The sequence below is a fragment of the Lissotriton vulgaris genome, chromosome 9 (genome assembly GCF_964263255.1).
Source record: "Lissotriton vulgaris chromosome 9, aLisVul1.2, whole genome shotgun sequence".
NCBI lineage: Eukaryota > Metazoa > Chordata > Amphibia > Caudata > Salamandridae > Lissotriton > Lissotriton vulgaris.
The window spans coordinates 1075035037-1075054575 of NC_141697.1; the positions used below are offsets into that span (position 1 = coordinate 1075035037).

The 19539-nt window shown below is 41.8% G+C and overlaps 1 protein-coding gene across 2 annotated transcripts in view; it reads left to right on the forward strand.

The window, feature by feature from the left end:
- Positions 1–19539, forward strand: part of RPP14 (ribonuclease P/MRP subunit p14) — a 117412-nt gene that overhangs the window by 79764 nt on the left and 18109 nt on the right. For both annotated transcript variants that reach the window (XM_086939053.1, XM_086939054.1), the window contains exon 5: positions 737–815. In XM_086939053.1, coding sequence (XP_086795179.1) covers positions 737–815 — 79 coding nt within the window. The remainder of the gene's footprint in view (positions 1–736; positions 816–19539) is intronic.

Sequence of the window (19539 nt, forward strand, 5' to 3'; positions counted from 1 at the left end):
CAGCATTTTCATAGAAAATGCTTTTTGCGTTTGCTAATAACCTTGGTATTGTTTGATGAATCTTCACAAATCTTGACAAAACTGTCCAAATGAAGTGTTACTTTTTGTCTAGTTTGTGCATTGGAAAAGTTCAGGCTAATCAAGCTGGGTTAGAGATCAGGGGGTCACAAATTGCAAAATCCCCATGCATTTTCCAAAGGCTTTTTTGAACAGCACTTCTGGAAAAACTGCTGAACAGAATTACTCCAAATTTGGCAGGAAACTAGATGTGGTCCAGTAAGTGTTTCTTTTGTGATTTGGTGTAAATCTGTTCAGTAGTTTTTGGGAAAATAAGGTGCAAATATATTTTTAAATGTGGCGTGTTGGTCCCTCGAACCAGGGAGCTTGTTTCCCTTTGGCCAGTTCCCTCCCACAAATGTTTCTTCACGTTACTGGCAGCCATTCACCGAACCCTGTGTTAACAGAATAAGCAGCAATTTGTCAGAAGACCTAGCTTGACATTTGACCTCTGTCTTTGTGTGCACAACAAATGTGGGCAAGTAAATACAAAATGTAAAGGAATCTTTATTTATTACTCTTTCACAACTCGTCAGATGTGGACTGGCGACTAGCAGTTTGGGAAATGCTGTTTTAGAGAGTGGCTCACAATGGCCAGAAGTGAACTGTCTTGCCACCACATGCACAAGAATACTGCAAAATGAAAGCAAATTATGTGTTTATCCCATTTTTCCTACAGAGGACTTGTCAAGCTATGGAGTGCCCTGACTCTGCTGGGAAATTACCAAAATCAAAGCTGTGCTTTCAGAGTTATTCAGGTAAAACTGCTAATTGCATTTTTGATTTGGGTTATTGATTTTTCAGAGAAGATTGTTTTATTAGAATGTAGTGCCTAAATGGAAATATCTGTTCTAACTGCACTCCTGCATCAGACTAGTCCTACTATAACCAACTGTTCCCTTTCACATGATTGTCTCCGATATCAAGTAGCAGAGTATTTCTGTGTATTTGCTTAGTTGTCAGAAAACATTTCTATCAATTGTTTTCATATCTGCTCAGCCAAGTCATCCGTAGATTACATTTGAGTGAAAATATTACATTTTTACCATTTTTAAAAAGAAAATCTATGGGAAATACTTTGCCTTAACAAAGTCTGCACACATAATGCAAAATTGACAATGCACCTATCCGTACTCCAAAAGCTGACCGCTTCCTTTGGTATGCTGCATGATCAGTAAGAATGTTGGGTCTTTTCTGCTTGCTGAGAAAGATGTTGACATCCTGTTGGTATGTACATGGTTTTAACAAAGGAAAGTAACCTTCTCCCACCATTTCCTCAAAATGCTAACCCCCCTCAACTTAGCGACCTGGTAACTCTTTTTGACGGGTGTTCTTGTGTTGGGAGGTGTCCTGGAAGGATCAACCTGATTTGTGAGTCATTTGCCGTTAGAATTATTATCCCTTGGGTGATGCAATATCTCATAGATGCCTGAAAGGAGGTTGATGCAAGGGAGGGAATTTGCAGAATAGTGAAGAAAATGTAAGTAGGAAGAGTTCTTTCAAGGTCCTTCAGCTCTAGTAAGGTAAAGGAGCCTTCTTCCTCATCCGCCTGCAGGGTTGGACCCTGACCCTCCACCTTCCACGGGCCACTGAGTCCTTACCTCACATCACTGATCATTCGGCATCACGAGTGTCAAGGTTTTCTTGCTTGATATTTTTCTTTATGGTTGAGTTCCTCACCTTCTAGGTCGGCATACAAAGCGAGAATCCGGTCTGGCTTGTGCCAGATGTCTCGCTCTGGCTTGGACCTCAACCATGGGGACAGATTTGTAAAAAACAAAAAAAAGCCAAACTGGCATCACAGGCATTGCCCTTTTCCATCGTGATGCAGTGTGTTAAACACAAAAACTGCAAAGCGCAGGGCGTGTGAGCTCTAACAAAAAATCGAAAATTATGCGTTTCAGCTTGAAGCTTATATGATTATGCAAACACACACATGGTAAACTGCCTGCAGCCAATATTTGTGCTTCCATCTGTCTTATTGAATTCTTGCAATTGAACTGGAGAGCCAACTCTGTTGTATATCTTTCAACTTTTATGTTTTTCTGAATCGTATCATTGCCTTCATTGTGGTATTGACTCACTTTTGAAATAGTTGTCTAAATCTTGGAACGCAAATTATATTAAGTTGTCAGAATAATTTAACAAGTGATCTGTGTATTTATTTAGCACAATTTACTATTCAGCTTGTGATTGAACTGAACAAAAGTACTTACATTTGAAACCGAAAAGGGAATATACCAGTCCGATAAATTATGCTTTATGTGATCAGGAAACCTGGTTTCAAATCCTAGTTTTCCCGCATGACCAAAATGTGTGAACTTAGTCAAATCACTTTACTGTGTCTATTTTCCTTGATTATCATGGTTGAGAGTACCTTGAAGTAATTCAGTTCAGCATGTCCCTAAACATATATATTTTTTTAGACCCATGATGTTGCTCTACCCTGATTGATGATAATGGCCACGCATAATGGAGAACAAGTCATCTGGCTAGTTTAAGTTCCCTTATGGCATCAATTGCATGTTTAGAAAGGTTCACTTATATTAAATGCCACTCATTGCAGGGATATCATATCTCACTTTTTTACTCTCAAAATGTTTGCGTCTTCATACTTTTTCATTACTCTTATTGCATAATTTACATTACCAGGATATTAATGGCTCTTGTTTTAGCTCCTTGTGGCCAAACCTGATACCTTCCTTGACTCTAGCTCGTATCTTTATATTAATTTGTTGCCTTAATCACAGCTGAAGTGCTTCTGCCCATACCATTGGCAGATTTCTAAAGACTACTGCCATATACAAAGAGTCCTACCACCCACATGTGTCATAAACCCCCTGCTGGGGTGCCTAGTATTCCTGTAATGGTGCCTGCGACTTCTCCTCCTCCACCTTCCTCTTTTGAGTACAGGAAGGCCTGCAACAAGCACAAAGAGAGGGCAGCACAAATGGTAAAAGCAAAGCAAGCACATGTATACAGAAATAAGTGGAGGGACATATTTATCTGCACCACTCTAAAGAGGAAAGAAAAAAGGAGACACAAACCTAGCACTTCAAAAAACATATCTTCCTCCAGAAAGTCCAAGACTGGAGCCTTTGAGAGAAGACATTTCCTCTCTTCGTGTAGAGAATCTTTATAGCAGTCCATTCATTATTCAGGCATTGACATGGGTACTACCTCTGTGAGAACACCAAATTGCCTTCCTCATCCCGTATCTCCATTGTCCCAAGATAACTAATGTAGCACCTAAGAGGTTAAACATAGGAAATATCTCCTAATATGATCTCTCAATGATATTTGAGACTATTCTTCAGAAATGTGAAATTAAGACCAGGCTGGCTTTAGTTCGAGGACTTATCGAATCTACTGTGCACATTTCCTACAGCCTCTATATAGAGGTGCATGGGTAAAATATGCAGATTAACTTACTTAGATCTTTACTTCCACCCACGACACTCCTCCAGATTCTTTTAGTGTCTCTACAGCCAGAAGTGTTATAATGGCCAGGTTTTCTCTTCTGCTACATCATCTGAAAAGGAAAGCAATGGGATGGTCTTGATAGGTGAAAATACGATACACGTCAGCCACGTCTGCGTGGGCTGCTTGCGCACTGCTGTTGTAGGCAGATGCAATAGAGAACTATGGAACTATTTGAGCAAATACATTGATCATCTTCAAAGAGAAAATAGGGAAGAGTTTAAAAGAGGTGCTTAAAGAAGTCATGATTACTCTTCTTCAAACTGTCAGTAGAGCTAAACTATACTGAACTTGTTACTCAGGTTATCTTTCAAAGACTGTTTATGAGGTGCTTATGGCACCATTCGCATCACTAGCATCTCAATCTCAACAGTAAAATTGTGTGGCTCCGCTTATACCTGTGTTGCTCAGATACTCAAGGGAGCTTTGATATCATTGCAGTGTTGCTCAAATATTCCCATATGCTACTTATAAGATAGTCTCTACCAGCCTGCCAGAGGTGCTGTTTCAGTATAACAGCATGGATCTCAATATGCCTACATTTTGGGGGTATCAATTATGCTTGTTTAGGTCTGTGTGATTAATTTTCAGAGTGCAATGCTCTTTGTGGCTGTTTCTCCTTAGGCTGGCAATGTATTATTCAAGGTGCAAGAACGCTTGCCAGGAACTTGATACCCTTGCTTATTGACCTTATACATTTATACTCTTGAAAAATGACAATACTGAAAAGCAGAAATTGCCACAGGTTACTCAAACCACAGTAGATGAGGTACAGGCTTCATTAACAAAGCCATATGGAAACTTTAAACGAATTCCTTGAGCTTCTCAAGTGAGTAGCAAAGTAGAAGCTGTTTAAAGTTTGTGGTGTTGTATGGTCTAAAATGGTTCGATCACCTAGGAATAGTAAATCCAGAAATAAGTGAAGCGATAAATCCTTGCTTACCTTTGTTCCTGCCATGTATTAGCAATGGAACAAACCTCAAGAGCAAAATTGCCACACCAACAGGACTCATACATGAAGAACGTTCCTCCACTACACTTCACAACTTACAGGTTGGAAGAACAGGAAACAATTTTTCCACTTTCAGAACTTACTAGGTGACGATGTAACTTCGACCTGGGAGTATTCCCATCAGAGTAGTATTCTTTTCTCAGGTAAAATAAACTATCATTAAGGAGACTGAGGAAAGGAGACCACCCGAACTGTATTAACTTAAGGCCACATGTATGAAGCATTTTAACGGTCGCAATAACTCCGATAAGGCATTTGTGTTAAAAAGCTTTTTCTGATTTATTATTCCCATTTTAGGAGTCAAAAGGTTTTCAGACACCTAAAAATGGGATTGTGAATGTGTACTGACTAGGTTTCTGGAAAAAGGTCTTGTTGTAGGCATCCCTTTCATATACCAAATCACTATCTGATATATATATTCACTGAAAAAACCATAGGTTTCAGCCACGTTATAGTTAGGAATTAGCATTTAAAAAACCTTTGAAATTCACTGAAAAAAAAAAGGTTTCAGCCACGTTATAGTTAGGAATTAGCATTTAAAAAACCTTAGAAATTCACTGAAAAAAACCATTGGTTTCACGCATGTTATAGTTAGCTGGCAATTTCACTCATGCAAAACCATTGAAATTCCCCGTGCTAGTTAGTTCAGTTAACTATAACTTGCCCGCCCGCAATGCACTACTGATGACGTCACATATTACATCACTCATGACATGGTCAGTGACATCACTCATGACATCACTGATGACATCTCAAATGACATCATTGATGATATCACTCATGACATCATCCAGTGAATGTGTGTCTTTCTGAAAAATAAATATTTTTTATATATGTATATCTAAAGCACAGCTTTCCAAACTTTTCATGTTGGTGACACACCCTTTTGTGAAAAAAATTTCAGGGACACGGTAACACGAGGAAGCGCAGCGAGTGAACTTGAACCACCTATGGTGAGTTCGGGCCCCACACATCACACACATCACACACACACACACACACACACCCGACCCCACACACAACCCCACACACACCCCACCCCACAGACACACCACCCCACACACACATCTCCCCCACACACACATAACTCCCCCACACACTCACATAACCCCCCCCACACACTCAACCCCACACACTACCAAACACACCCCACACACATCCCCCACACACACACACACCACACACACACCCCACACACACCCAACACACTCCCCACACACAGAGACTTGAGGGGCACTGTTAAAGGGTAACAGTGAGGGAGTCAGTGGCGGAGGTGACCTTTCCCTCCATCTGTCTCCCTCCATCTGTCCCCCTCCGACTGTCGCCCTCCCTCCCTCCCTCTCTCTCAACCCCTCTCTGTCTCACTCCTTCTCTGTCTCCCTCCCTCTCTGTCTCCCTCCCTCTCTGTCTCACTCCTTCTCTGTCTCCCTCCCTCTCTGTCTCCCTCCCTCTCTGTCTTCCTCCCTCTCTGTCTTCCTCCCTCTGTCTCACTCCCTCTTCTTCCGACTGTCTTCCTCCCTCTCTGTCTTCCTCCCTCTGTCTCACTCCCTCTTCTTCCAACTGTCTCCCTCCCTCCCTCTCTGTCTCACTCCCTCTCTGTCTAACTCCCTCTCTGTCTCCCTCCCTCTCCCTCCGACTGTCTCCCTCCCTCTGTCTACCTCCCTCCCTCTCTGTCTCACTCCCTCTCTGTCTGGTATGAACAGCATATATACTTATTTACCGACATTGCAAGAGTGTTTATGTGGTCAAGCTGATAATTGCAGACAACATAAGTTACTTTCAGAAACTCAAAGACAAATATTTGGAAACAAACACATTAATTTACTAAAAATGAAAAGTTGTTATAGGGCGACAAAAAAGGATGCATAATTAAGAAAAATTACAAGGTATTTTTTTAAGGATAATAATTTACTAAACATGGGAAACTGATATTTTGGAACAAAATTTGTGTGCTTAAATATATTTCAAGATGATAGTTGATTAATAATTTGAGGACACAGAATAATCGGTCAATTGCAGAATGATCTGCCTTACTGCTGAGACGGTTGTTTCATCGATAAAGTGGAGCCATCTTATGTTCTATATTGGTAGATTTTACTAGCTTGTTAAGAACACACATAACAGCTGCCTGAGAACAGATTCTCTTCCAACAGTGTTCTCCATCTCTGGTCCCTCAACCAGCAAGATTGAGCTAATCTGATAGACATCTCTGCTAACTGCTGAAAAGTGTGAAATCAGTAACGTTTCATGCTTTCATCAAATAAAGCAGGTAATCTATCAAAAGAGGCAGGCGGTAAAACTGAATGCAAGAGGACCGAAAAACGAACACAAAGTTTTCCGGGTGTAGGCAGTTTCACACTGCACACACACATTATTTCAACTACTGAAGAAAGCTGTTTTTGAAGATTTGAAAATTGCACTGACAATTCTTGTTGTAAAAGGCACCAATTGGTCCATTTGTTTTCCTTTGTCGAGTGGGTGTGTGATGGGATGTAGACAGGCGCCCAACACCCTTTGGCCTCAAAGGGCTTCAGCTCCCCTCTCTCCCCCTCCTCCCCCCTCGTGTGGCAGCCCGGGATGAGACACTTCCCAGGCCCGCTCACGGCCGCACCCGAGCTCTTCACAGGTCGTTAAAGACCTTGTGCATGTTAATACGGCTTTGTTGTTGCTTGCCCCTTAAGAGCCCCTGCAGCTCCACTCTGCCGATGCGACACACCCACATGTGGGTCGCGACACAGTAATGTGTCGCGCCACATAGTTTGGAAAGCTGTGATCTAAAGGTTGATGGAAGAATAAATCGGTAAATAAGTTTCTAAATGTTTTTTATTTGTAAAATTGATTGTATAACTGACTTATTAAGTATATATTAGTGAATACATGTATTAGCGAGTAATGTTTAAATATGTCACTATCTGTATCAGTGTCTCAATTTGTGTATAAGTGGCTGCATGGGTTAGTGAGTAGCTACATGAGTGTCTATATGGGTTATTAGTTGGTTTTTTGAGTATCAGAATGAGTGTCTGTATGATTTGATGGGGGTATTACTTACCGCACAGATGCATGAATCACTGACTCACTGTTTGTATGTGTTTTGAAGACAGCATGTGTGCAGGACTGCATGGGTGGATGAGTGTGTGTATGGGTGTGTTAGTGAGTGAATGACTGCCTCAATAGTGTCTTTATGAGTAAGTACATATGTTTTAAACGAATATATCTGAGTATTGATGTATATAAGTAAGGATATATGACAGTGACAGATTGGAAGAGTTCCTGTATAAATAAGTATGTGTTTCTATAACTAATTGTTTAAGAGAGTAAAGTATGTGTACGTTTCTGTAGAAATATGTGTGGTGGTGTGTGTAGAGCTGTATGTGCTAGTAGATGGATGTTGGATAGTTTATTTGCATGTGTGAGTATATGTGTGAATAACTATGTATAAGTGTAGGTGTGTAATGTGATGTATAGGTGTATGAGTACATATGATGAGTGAGTACATGTATGAGTGACTATATAGAACTATTTGTGAATGAGTAGATGTGTATGTAGATTTTGGAATTACTGAATAGGTTGTTCTAACTGGTATTGGTATCCATTTTTTTGAAAATGTTAGGTTCTATTTTTGAATGTGTGTATCAAAGGTTATATTAGGGTGAGAGGAGGTCTGCCACTCTTTCACAAGGATGATGTCAACAGTGAAGTCATCAGTGAAGTCATCAGTGAAGTCATCAGTGAAGTCATCAGTGATGTCATCAGTGATGTCATGAGTGATGTCATGAGTGATGCCACTGACCATGTCATGAGTGATGTAATATGTGACGTCATCAGCAGTGCATTGCGGGCGCGCAAGTTATAGTTAGCGGAACTACCTATAACGGGGGAATTTCAATGGTTTTGTATGAGTGAAATGGCCAGCTAATTATAACATGTGTGAAAGCTGTTTTTTTCAGTGACTTTCTAAGGTTTTTTAAATGCTAATTCCTAACTATAACGTGGCTGAAACCTATGGTTTTTTCAGTGAATTTCAAAGGTTTTGTAAATGATAATTTTTAAATGTATTAATTGTTATATTTTTCTATACTAATTTACGACATTGTTTTAAAGTATTTATTTTTAGATATTTTATTTTTTAAATTACATTACATATTTTTAATATAAATTGAAAAAAAAGTTTTAAAAATATTGAATCAGCTGATTTTTGAGGAATGTTTTAAAGTTCCAAAACTCCACACTTAGAATAATTTCCAAGTGAAACCAGTCAATGTTAGCCTTTGGAAGGACATTCAAGTTACTGTAACTACGATTAGAATTACTTTCCAGGATCCGTAGTGGGCTGAAAGATGCAGCACTGAGGTCTCCCCTGATAACTGGTGAGTAAATCGGAATTTGTAGTTCGGCTGATTTTAGAGGAATATTTGTACGTTTCAAAAATAGACACTTGGAAACTTTTCTGGTGAAAACCACACAATAGATTCCTATGGAAGGAAATACAAGTTACTGGTAAGTACGCTTAGCTTTACTTTTCAGGGTCCGTACTGGGCGGCTCAAAGATGCAGCACTGACATCTCTCGTGATAACAGGTGAGTAAATCGGAATTCGTAGTTCTGCTGATTTTAGAGGAATATTGTGCTCAATAGCGAAGGAAGGGGGCGGGGCCTGAGGTGACATGTGTGCAAACCCACCCTGTGGCGCGTTTTAGATTGGGGAATTAATTCCTCTTCAATCCTGAGGTCCCCTGTGAGCCAACTAGCCCACCAGGTACCTCCAGTATGTGCCAGGGAGCTGTGTTGCAGATAGGTGTTCAGAGGGCACGCCCCCTTTTTACAACACGCTGCAACGCAGCTCCGTGGCGCTTAATGGAGGTACCTGTTGGACTAGTTGGCCCCTAGGGAACCTCTGGATTGAAGAGGAATTAATTCCCCAACTTAAAACGCGCCACAGGGCATGTTAGCACACATATCACCTCAAGCCCCGCCCCCTACCTTCACCACTGTGCAAACGCGCCCGTAGCGTGTTCTAAGTTGAGGGATTAAGTCTCCTTGCATACTGGGGGTCACTGGATGCCAACTAGCCCGCCAGGAACCTCCAGTATGTGCCAGGGGGCTGCGTTGCAGAGAGGTGTAAAAAGGGGCGTGGCATCATTACACCTCTGTGCAGCGCAGCCCCCTGGCGCATAGTGGAGGTTCCTGGTGGGCTAGTTGGCCCCCAGGAGCCCCCAGTATGCAAGGGGAATTTGTCCCCCCCCCCCCTGCAAACGTGCCAGGGGGCGCGTTTTCAGAGTGTTCCCCTAATTTTTTTGGGGGGGATCGGCAGTGTACCCATACCCCGCGATTTAAAAAAAAAACAAAAAAGAAAATCACGTTTTTTCTCAACCCCCACTTGAAGAATCACCCCCAAACTTTCAGGGAAGGAGCGGAACTGAGCAGGCCATTTTCTTGGAGAAATTCACGAAGATTCGTCCACCAGCGCCAAAGTTATTCCAAATAGAATGTTGTGGATTTCCTATGGAAACTAGGTCTTAACTATAACTACCTACTGGTGACCGCCAGTAGGTAATATACATATATACACCACACGAATGTGGGCTTGTGATGGCGCCAATCCGGTGTCATCATCTAACAAGAGGTGGGCATTGGAAGACAGCTGGAAAAATACAGTAGGCAACCAACGGAACTTTGCATCAACCCACTGGGGTATTTTAATTTTATTGTTATGGGTTGTGGCAGAAACGGACTCACTGGAGTTGATTAATGCTCGCACCACTAGAACCAGAATGCCTTGCAAATGACTCCGGCCACTGGGGCAGCTGCAGGAAATTTAAATGGTGCACGCAACAAACCGTTCTGTTTCAACAACAAGGAGCCAATGAATAAGGGAAGGGGTTCCCGAAACGCTTCTGGCGGCAAGAAGAGATGACTGTTCCCTGTGGTTACCTGTATGCAGCTGCCTCATATTAAAGATGTATTTGCACCTACCTGCGGACTCTTCCATTGGGGCTACTCTCTTTGAATATATATATATATATATATATATATATATATATAACAAAGTGCCTACGCTTGGGAAGTCACTCGACATAGCCTTAGTGAGATGCAGCCTGCTTTCTTAGTTCATTTAAATTGACTTCATGCCAACGCTTTTCAGGATACCAATCCCTTCTTCATGGGCAGCAGGCAGGTAAATGAAAAGCGCACCACCTTGTTGTTTTTTTTCATTTAAAGCATTTATTAGTATGCACGCCCCCAGTGGGCGTGTAACATTGTCTTCTGGGACATTGAGCTCCTGGCACTTTGATGAAAATATATATATATATATATTACCTACTGGCGATAGCCAGTAGGTATATATAGTTAGGATTTTTTCTCTATGGAACTTTTGAAAATTCTATGTCTAATAACTTTGGCGTTTGTGGACGGAATTGGCTGAAATTTTCAGGAAAATGGCAAATGTTGTTTCTGAGCAGCCCCTGAAAATTTGGGGGGGGGGTCGTCATGGGGGGGCCGAGAAAAAAGGGGGGTCCCAAAACGCGTTTTTCCCATTCATTTTTCCATAGGGCGGTTGGCCTCACTTTTAGCTCGAACGGCTGAATGGATTTGCACGAAACTTGGCAAAATTGTAGGGACTGTTAGCCCGATGTGCCTTTGCTAGGTCTCAATATATGTGCTTCAGTGGATTTTGAGAAATTAACGTTTAAAATAAGATATATATCTGTAACAGCGCTCCGGGCAGCGCTCCGGTTCGCGTACTTTTCGCGTAACGGAACTTTGCGATGCGAAGCTGATTGGCTCTCCGGTGTCTGTCAACATTCTAAACAGTCCGGAGCGGCCGCCATCTTGTCTCTCGGTAGGATCGAGAGACAAGAGGAGGCCAAAACAAACGGGGAAATGAAGGAAAGGGGGCAAGGTAGACCCCTTCTGACCCCCTAGGATTGATGAGGGGGATATTCTAGAGCCACGAGGGGCCCAAAAAAAAAAAAAAATACCGATTTTTTTCGCCGTAGAGACGCGTCTTGGTACGCGAACCGGGCAGCTAACCGGGAAGCTAACCGGCAGTGTAACGGGAGTCTGAGGAGTAGCTGATTGGCTGTCAACATTGTAAACAGTCCGGAGCGGCCGCCATCTTGTCTCTCGGTAGGATCGAGAGAAAAGAGGAGGCGAAAACAAAGGGGGAAATGAAGGAAAGAGGGCAAGGTAGACCCCTTCTGACCCCCTAGGATTGATGAGGGGGATATTATAGAGCCACGCGGGGCCAAAAAAAAAAAAATCTGATTTTTTTCGCCGTAGAGACGCGTCTTGGTACGCGAACCGGGCAGCTAACCGGGCAGCTAACCGGCAGTGTAACGGGAGTCTGAGGAGAAGCTGATTGGCTGTTATCATTGTAAACAGTCTGGAGCGGCCGCCATCTTGTCTCTCTGTGGGATCGAGAGACAAGAGGTTGAAGAAAAAAAAAAGGTGTAAATGAATGAAAGGGGTAAGGCAGACCCCTCCTGAACCCCTAGGATTGATGAGGGGGCTATTAAAGTTCCCTGCGGGGCAAAAGAAAAAAAATGTGATTTTTCGCGGTAAAGGTGCTTCCTGGTACGTTAACCGGGCAGCTAACCGGCAGTGTAACGGGAGTCCGACATATTGTGTTTTTTGAACGTTTGTGATATGTGCACGTGTGGATTTTGTCTAATTAAGGTTAAAAAAAATATATATATATCTTTAAGCGGGTTCTGGCGCGCTTACGTTTTGGGTTTGGTTTGCGCTGCAGAGACGATACGTCACGGTTATGTGATGCATCATGAGGCGTCTCACGGGCTACGTGATACGTCACTTAATAAAGAATATATTTTACAGCTATAGATATTAGCTTTTAAAAAACCAATGAAATTCACAGAAAAAACCATAGGTTATAGACCATATATAGTTAGGAATTTGCATTTACAAAACCTTGAAAATTCAATGAAAAAACCATAGGTTATAGACCATATATAGTTAGGGATTAGCATTTAAAAAACCTTATTTTATTTGCACAAAACCATTGAAATTCCATATATAGTTAGTTGCACTAACTATATATCGCGGACCCGCAATCCACTGCTAATGATGTCACATATTACATCATTCATGACATGGTCAGTGACATCACTGATGACATCACTGATGACATCTCAAATGACATCACTGATGACATCACTGATGACATCACTGATGACATCACTGACATCTCATTTGACATTACTGATTACATCACTGATGATATCATTTATGTGATAATACATCTTCAGACTCTAATATAACCATAGATACACTCAGTGTAAACAGGCACTCACAGACTGTCACACATCCATGGAGTTACTCACACGCCTAGTCAGTCATGCAAAGAATCAATCACATCTCCATTTCCTCAACTATACAGTTATACACACCTTACTTATTCAAACATATACTAACACATATTTACTCTCTTATACAATCCATGATACAAGTTCACAATGATTCATACAGCCACTCTCACATTCACTGGCTCTTATGTTCAGTTATTTATATATGTCAACTCTCACATGGAGTGTGTTTTACATATGTACTTACTTTGACATGTAGCACTGAGATATCCATTCACTCACCAATATACTCATGCACACAGTCAACTGTCCATACAGCTGTTTCTACATGCACTTTTGAACCCATACACCTAGGGAATCAACTGCTCACACATCTATGCACAGAGTTATACACCTCCCAGCCACCCACACACATACTCAGTCTCCCATACAAATACTTGGGCAACCATTCAATAACCCATATAGTTTCTGATATAGCTACTGATTTAAACATGCAGCAGTTTACAGAACAACATAAATAATGATTGCCAAATTAAGACACTTTAATCACTAACCCATGCACTCAGTGAGACACATTTAATCATTCTCTCATACCGTCAGTCATGCACCTACTAAATCCTTCATCCAGACACTTATACATCCACTCATTCTTCAATATGTAAGACATATTTTAACTTTACAGAAACATACAGTCACTGGGTGTTGTCATCAGTGATGTCATTTGAGATGTCATCAGTGATGTCATCAGTGATGTCATTTGAGATGTCATCAGTGATGTCATCAGTGATGTCACTGACCATGTCATGAATGATGTAATATGTGACATCATTAGCAGTGGATTGCGGGTCCGCGATATATAGTTAGTGCAACTAACTATATATGGAATTTCAATGGTTTTGTGCAAATAAAATAAGGTTTTTTAAATGCTAATCCCTAACTATATATGGTCTATAACCTATGGTTTTTTCATTGAATTTTCAAGGTTTTGTAAATGCAAATTCCTAACTATATATGGTCTATAACCTATGGTTTTTTCTGTGAATATATATATATATATATATATATATATATATATATATATATATATATATATATTGACAGAAATCTAATCACAAAACATTGATATTTTAGCAACACCTTAAAGGAGGTGTTAACCCTTTTGTAACTGAGAACGGGTCCCCTAAAGACCCCTTCCTCTTTGTGACTGGGAAAAAAAAGGTTGAGAAGGAAGTGGCCTGCAAGACCACTGCCTCCTCTTTAAACAAACAAAAAATGTGTACACTTTTATTTTTAAAGGCAGCCCTCTTTTTCTTACATTAAAAAAAGTGTACTTTATTAAAAAGCAATCACATTCATGATGGTCTGCTGAACCCAGCTAGCCACCATCTCTGTGATAGCTTCCAATCATAGTGACTCTCAATTTGCGATCAACCTCATTCATATCCATGAGTTAGGTTAGATACCAACCCACTACGATTTGAATTTTTAAAGACCAACTTATTACATAGGTCAGTTCTTAAAAATCTTTACTAGTCACAGTGAGCAACCAGTATTTTGCAATCGGATATTAATTAGCACGTATGCCCATTAGTTTTGAGTAAAGGAATAAAGCCATTCAGTTGTACCAGGGGATCATGCTTCAATACAATTATTGTAACAAGTCCAGCAATCTTAATACATTTTTGATGACCATTATTAGAGCGTGTGAACAAAATATTTATAAAAAAAAATCATACCATTTTCAGGAAATGCAAATAACCACTTGAAAGTAAATAACATCATCATTGGCGGAGTGCAGGTGGTGCTGAGAATGCTATCGAATTTGTTTGAGAGATCTTTTGGCTAAATACCAGTCCATAGATATAAAGAGATAAACTACGGTAGATATATTTCATCGCAGAAATCGTTCCCATTGCACTTGTTTATACATCTCGGGGATGGAAACCATGTATTCCGAAAGAGCCAGTTATTTCAGTTCCTTTACAGTGGCCCTTTGCGTATGTATTGACCTTAGCCCCAGGATGGTATTGTCAACACATTTCAATCTTGCATGCTTCAATGGGTCTCTTCAGGGCAGGGACCTGATGAATATGTTGAGGGAAGTGTCATTTGAAAAAAGTGAGACATAGTTCTAATAATGTTTATGAAGTGACAGGCCCTCAGTGCCTCAGTAGTAAATAATCAAAGAGGTACTTACCCAGTTATGGAATCCATGCTTTATAAAATTTGTTTGAATGTGTTCTGGCCCGATCTGACATTTTCGGCATGCTAACAATGACTGCTCTATTGCACATCAGGTAAGGGCAAAGAGAGGCGAAGGGCTTTTTGGCCATATATCATAGCGGCTGCACCATTCACCCTTAACATCCTAGTGTTGTGCATTAACCTTCTTAGTACTCAGGACCCAGCCCCTTACGTAACTGGACATAAACGATCAAATTCAGAAATCCCTGAAGCGGGTATTGGAACACTAAAAGATTAGATTTAAGGTAGGGGGTGTAACCATGTATTTAGTCGAACAGCTCCTTCGGCACAGCTTTACAACACTGGCCACAGCATCTACTTGGGATCCAGAGATAGTCATATTCATGCTAAATTCTCACTTATGGCAAAGTTAAATCAGTACTGATTTCTAACCTGGAATGTCAAGGGAATCGATGGCCCTTCCAAAAGACTTGAAATGTATGACTACTTGTGAAGAGGGGGAGAGTAGACTTAGTGCAGTTCATGAAATTCACCTAAACCAGTCAGATGGCACAAGATTGTGGAAACTCTGGCGAAGGGAACTCTTTAGCACCTCATTCTCATCATGTGCTAGAGGGGTGCTCTTTTGAATTAGAGCTGGGATCCTCTTTGTAATGAATAAAAGGACAGACCCAGATGGTAGAGAAAAGTTTAGTTGGGGAACTCGAAGTTTTAACATGCGTTTGTCATGAACGCCTCTCAGTTCAACTTTCTCTAACAGCTAGGTACACAAATGGCACAACTGTCCCAAGTTCTCAAAATTTGGTTCAGCAACTTTAATTGTGCACTGGATGAGTATCTGGACATGTCCTGCCTCTCATGACCTACTACCACAAACAGCTGATTATCATTATGATTTCTCACATAGATGCTTAACTTGAACTTGTTAGGTGCCTGCAGGGCTACCGACCCGTTAGCAACTTCGTATTCCATTCTCGTGCATGCACTATACTGCTTATTTAAACATGGTCCTACTTACAACTCACTTACAACAGAAGCTAGACTCTGCACAATATTTAACACCTTCAATGCTATAGCAATTCCCCCCCCCGGTGCTGCATGCCCCTATTTCCCATTGTTCATGACGAGCTCAGCTCGTCATGAGCACAGGAGCACTGTACTGCATGACGAGCTGAGCTCGTCATGAGCATGGAATAGCAGAACCTTGTCATATAATCCGTTGTTGGAAATAACTTGGGAAGGCATGCAAGCATATATTCTCAAGGACAACACATTCAGGGGTGCTATAAGAGTGGCTCAAAATCGTGATTTTCTTGTTAATGCTGGCTGTACGGGAGCTTTATTAGTGGGATGGGAGGCGTTTAATCTAGGTTTACCTAAATATAAACCTCATGCAGAGTTAGGGTTTATAGATTTCCTGCCTAGCCCTTTCCATAGAGATGAGTACACTTGTGGCGCAGGGTGTATCGCACCCTGAAGCACATCTAAAATCACTTAAGCAGAAGGTGGAATACATGACAGTTTTTGTAAGGTTGAAGTTATTCAAAAGCAAACAATATCTTGTGCAACAACATGCATAGTGAGATGCATGCTCAATACTAAAGAGTTGGGTTCCTACATGCCAGAATTGAGAAACCAGGATGGACACATTATACGCTCACAGAAGGATTTTACTTTCTCCCTGTCAGACTATTAGAGAAGACAATATATTGAATATAAATGGCCATAAAGCCAAGGCAAGATAAAAAAAATACCTGAATTTATTGTCTGTGTATGTGCTTAATAACAACCAGTTAGAACAATTGGAAGATCTAATACCATTACCAGCAGTTAAGGAAGCTGTTAAAACTTTGCTAGGGGAACAAAGCTCGAAGTAACAGAACGATCACCAAATTTTATGCCGCCTTCACTGACCTATTGAGCCCTAGATTTTCTAGAAATGTACTACCCAGTCGAGACCAAGGTCAACTACCACTTACTACTAGTGAATCATTAGTGAAATTACTGCCTAAACCTTACAAGAACCTGTGAGAATTAGAATCACACTGCTCATTGTCCTGTGCTCAGTCTGGAGCGGATCATTTTAGATAAGATACTTGCTAACAAATTTACATAGATGCTACCCAGTCTGGTACACCCCACTCATCTCAGATTGTATCCAATGTAAGTATGACACCAAATGTTAGGCACCAGTGTCTCTTAAGGTCTTACCCTATGATGAATCCGCAGTTGCCCACTGTGTACTTTTATCTTTCCATATTTCACTGTACTGCTTTTAAACTGCATCCTGACCAGGCGTTTGTGGCAGTAAACAATTTCTGTCATTTATATGGGTGGTACAAAATGCAGCCCACAATATGACATTTAACTTCCACATCAATGGTGCAATTTCTGCAGGAAGTTAATTAGAGTAAGTGTGTGGGATCATGTTGGACAGTACCATTTTAGAGTCGGGACACACTCACTGTGGCCTTGAATAGCAGTGTTATAGTACATAAAAGCATAATAAAAAATGGGGTCCATGGGCGCAGTTGGTGTATGATGCATTGGCATTTAAGGGTGGGCATACCCAAACAGCCATGTGTGTGTCCTGCACCACCCCTAATGTGCTTTCAACACCCTACAACCTCAGTGTTGTGCTTCCCACATCCTGTAGCCCCAGTGTGTGCCCTCTATCATCCCGCTGCCTCTGTGGACCCCCTGCCCTGCTTGTGCTTTGTGTGCCCTTCTTCAAATTACAGCAACTGTGTGCCCCTGCACACTCTGCATCCCCTTTAAGTTCCTCTTCGCCTCTCTGCAGCCCTTAAGCGCTCTACTGCTCTCACTCTAGGGTTCTCCATGCCCATTCAACCCCTTTCTATGCGCTGCTCTGTCTCGCCGCTGTATGTGCAGTCCGTAGCCTCTGTCTGCCCCCTCCCAGTGCAGCCCCCTGCCCACTCCACATTAACCTCTGTGCTCCCCCACCTTAACACTGCTTTTGGGTCCCCACTCTCTGCAGTCCTTTTCTGTGCTACCTTGCCGCGCCCCAGCTGCCACTCTGTGTGCCCAAATGCAGTCTGTCTACCATCCTGCCCCTTTCTGTACCCCTCCTCTACACCCCTCCTCTACCCCTCCTCTACTGCAGCCTTTGTGCACCTCCTTTCTCTGCAGACCCCATATGTACACCTCCAACCCTGCCTTCAATGCCCCATCTAAGTGCATTCATGTATTTGAAATTTCTCCATCTGTAACATTAAAGATTGGAAATCCCAACTTGCTGATCAAGAACAACAGTACATGCCAATGACTAGCACTCACAAAAAACAGTCTCTCTGCTTCACAATCGAGATTTCTTCATCAATACCAAAAATACAAATGAACAGCAATTTGCCAGGGCCCTATTCTGCAAGTGGCCATCACCTCCAATGCATCTTTCATGGGGTGAAGAGATCAACTTAGCAAGATGACCACCCAAGACCTCTGGAACCCTCAGCACCAGGGGTGCTAACTAAACTATACATAGCTTCAAGCCATCAGATGAGTCCTTATAGCATTCCTCCAACGTATACGGGGAAACAGTACTACTTCAGGCAAACACCATCACAACCATTGTAGGAAGCCGGCTCTGTATATGGTATGCCCACCAGGTGGTTATACCATGCTCCAGAATCCAGGGGTTCCCCAAAATTGTACAGGGCTCTGTGTAGAACCCAACGTGCTCTATCAGTGGTAGTGTGGGCCAGCAGCCTTAGGACTAACATAGAGGAGTGTAAGACATTTATTGCACAACCTCGAACAATAATGGACACATGACTCAAAATGAGAACCACACCAATTTTAGAAAAATTTACTTAGTTTGTATTTTATTTTAAGACCAAGATCTTCGCAGTAAGGTAAGTATGTGTTCGAGCATATGGGCTGCAGATGGTACATTATGAATAGATCGCCATCTGGTGTTGGGCTCGGATGATTGCACTTTGTTTTTCTCTTGGAGAGTCTTTTGTCTCTTGGTGACTCCTCCCTTGGTTGGTAGTGCGCATGGGCATCGGCTCCATCCTTAGATTGTTTTTTTCCGCCATCGGGTTCGAATGAAGATCGAGACGCTCCAGATCAACTTCGCAAGAAAGTGATTTTCGGCGCGTATTCCCTTTCCAATTCGACGGTATTGCTATTCGAACGCGTTCATTTCCATTCCGACGCGTTACAAATTCAAAATAGAAGAGAAAAACTTGGAACTACGTCGAAGAACAGGAGGCCTTTCTCGACGCAGTCAAGCCCGGAGTCCATGGAAAGGACTCCATTAAAAAAATGTCCAACGTGTGGTGCTAAGTTCCCACACAAGGACCTACACGAGGTGTGCAACCTCTGTCTATCGCCTGAACACGAATCCAGGGACTGCGAAGCCTGCGCAGCATTCTCCTCTAAGCTAACGATTAGAAATCGTCGAGCTCGAAGACACGAGGTTTCCAGAATGCAGGCGGAA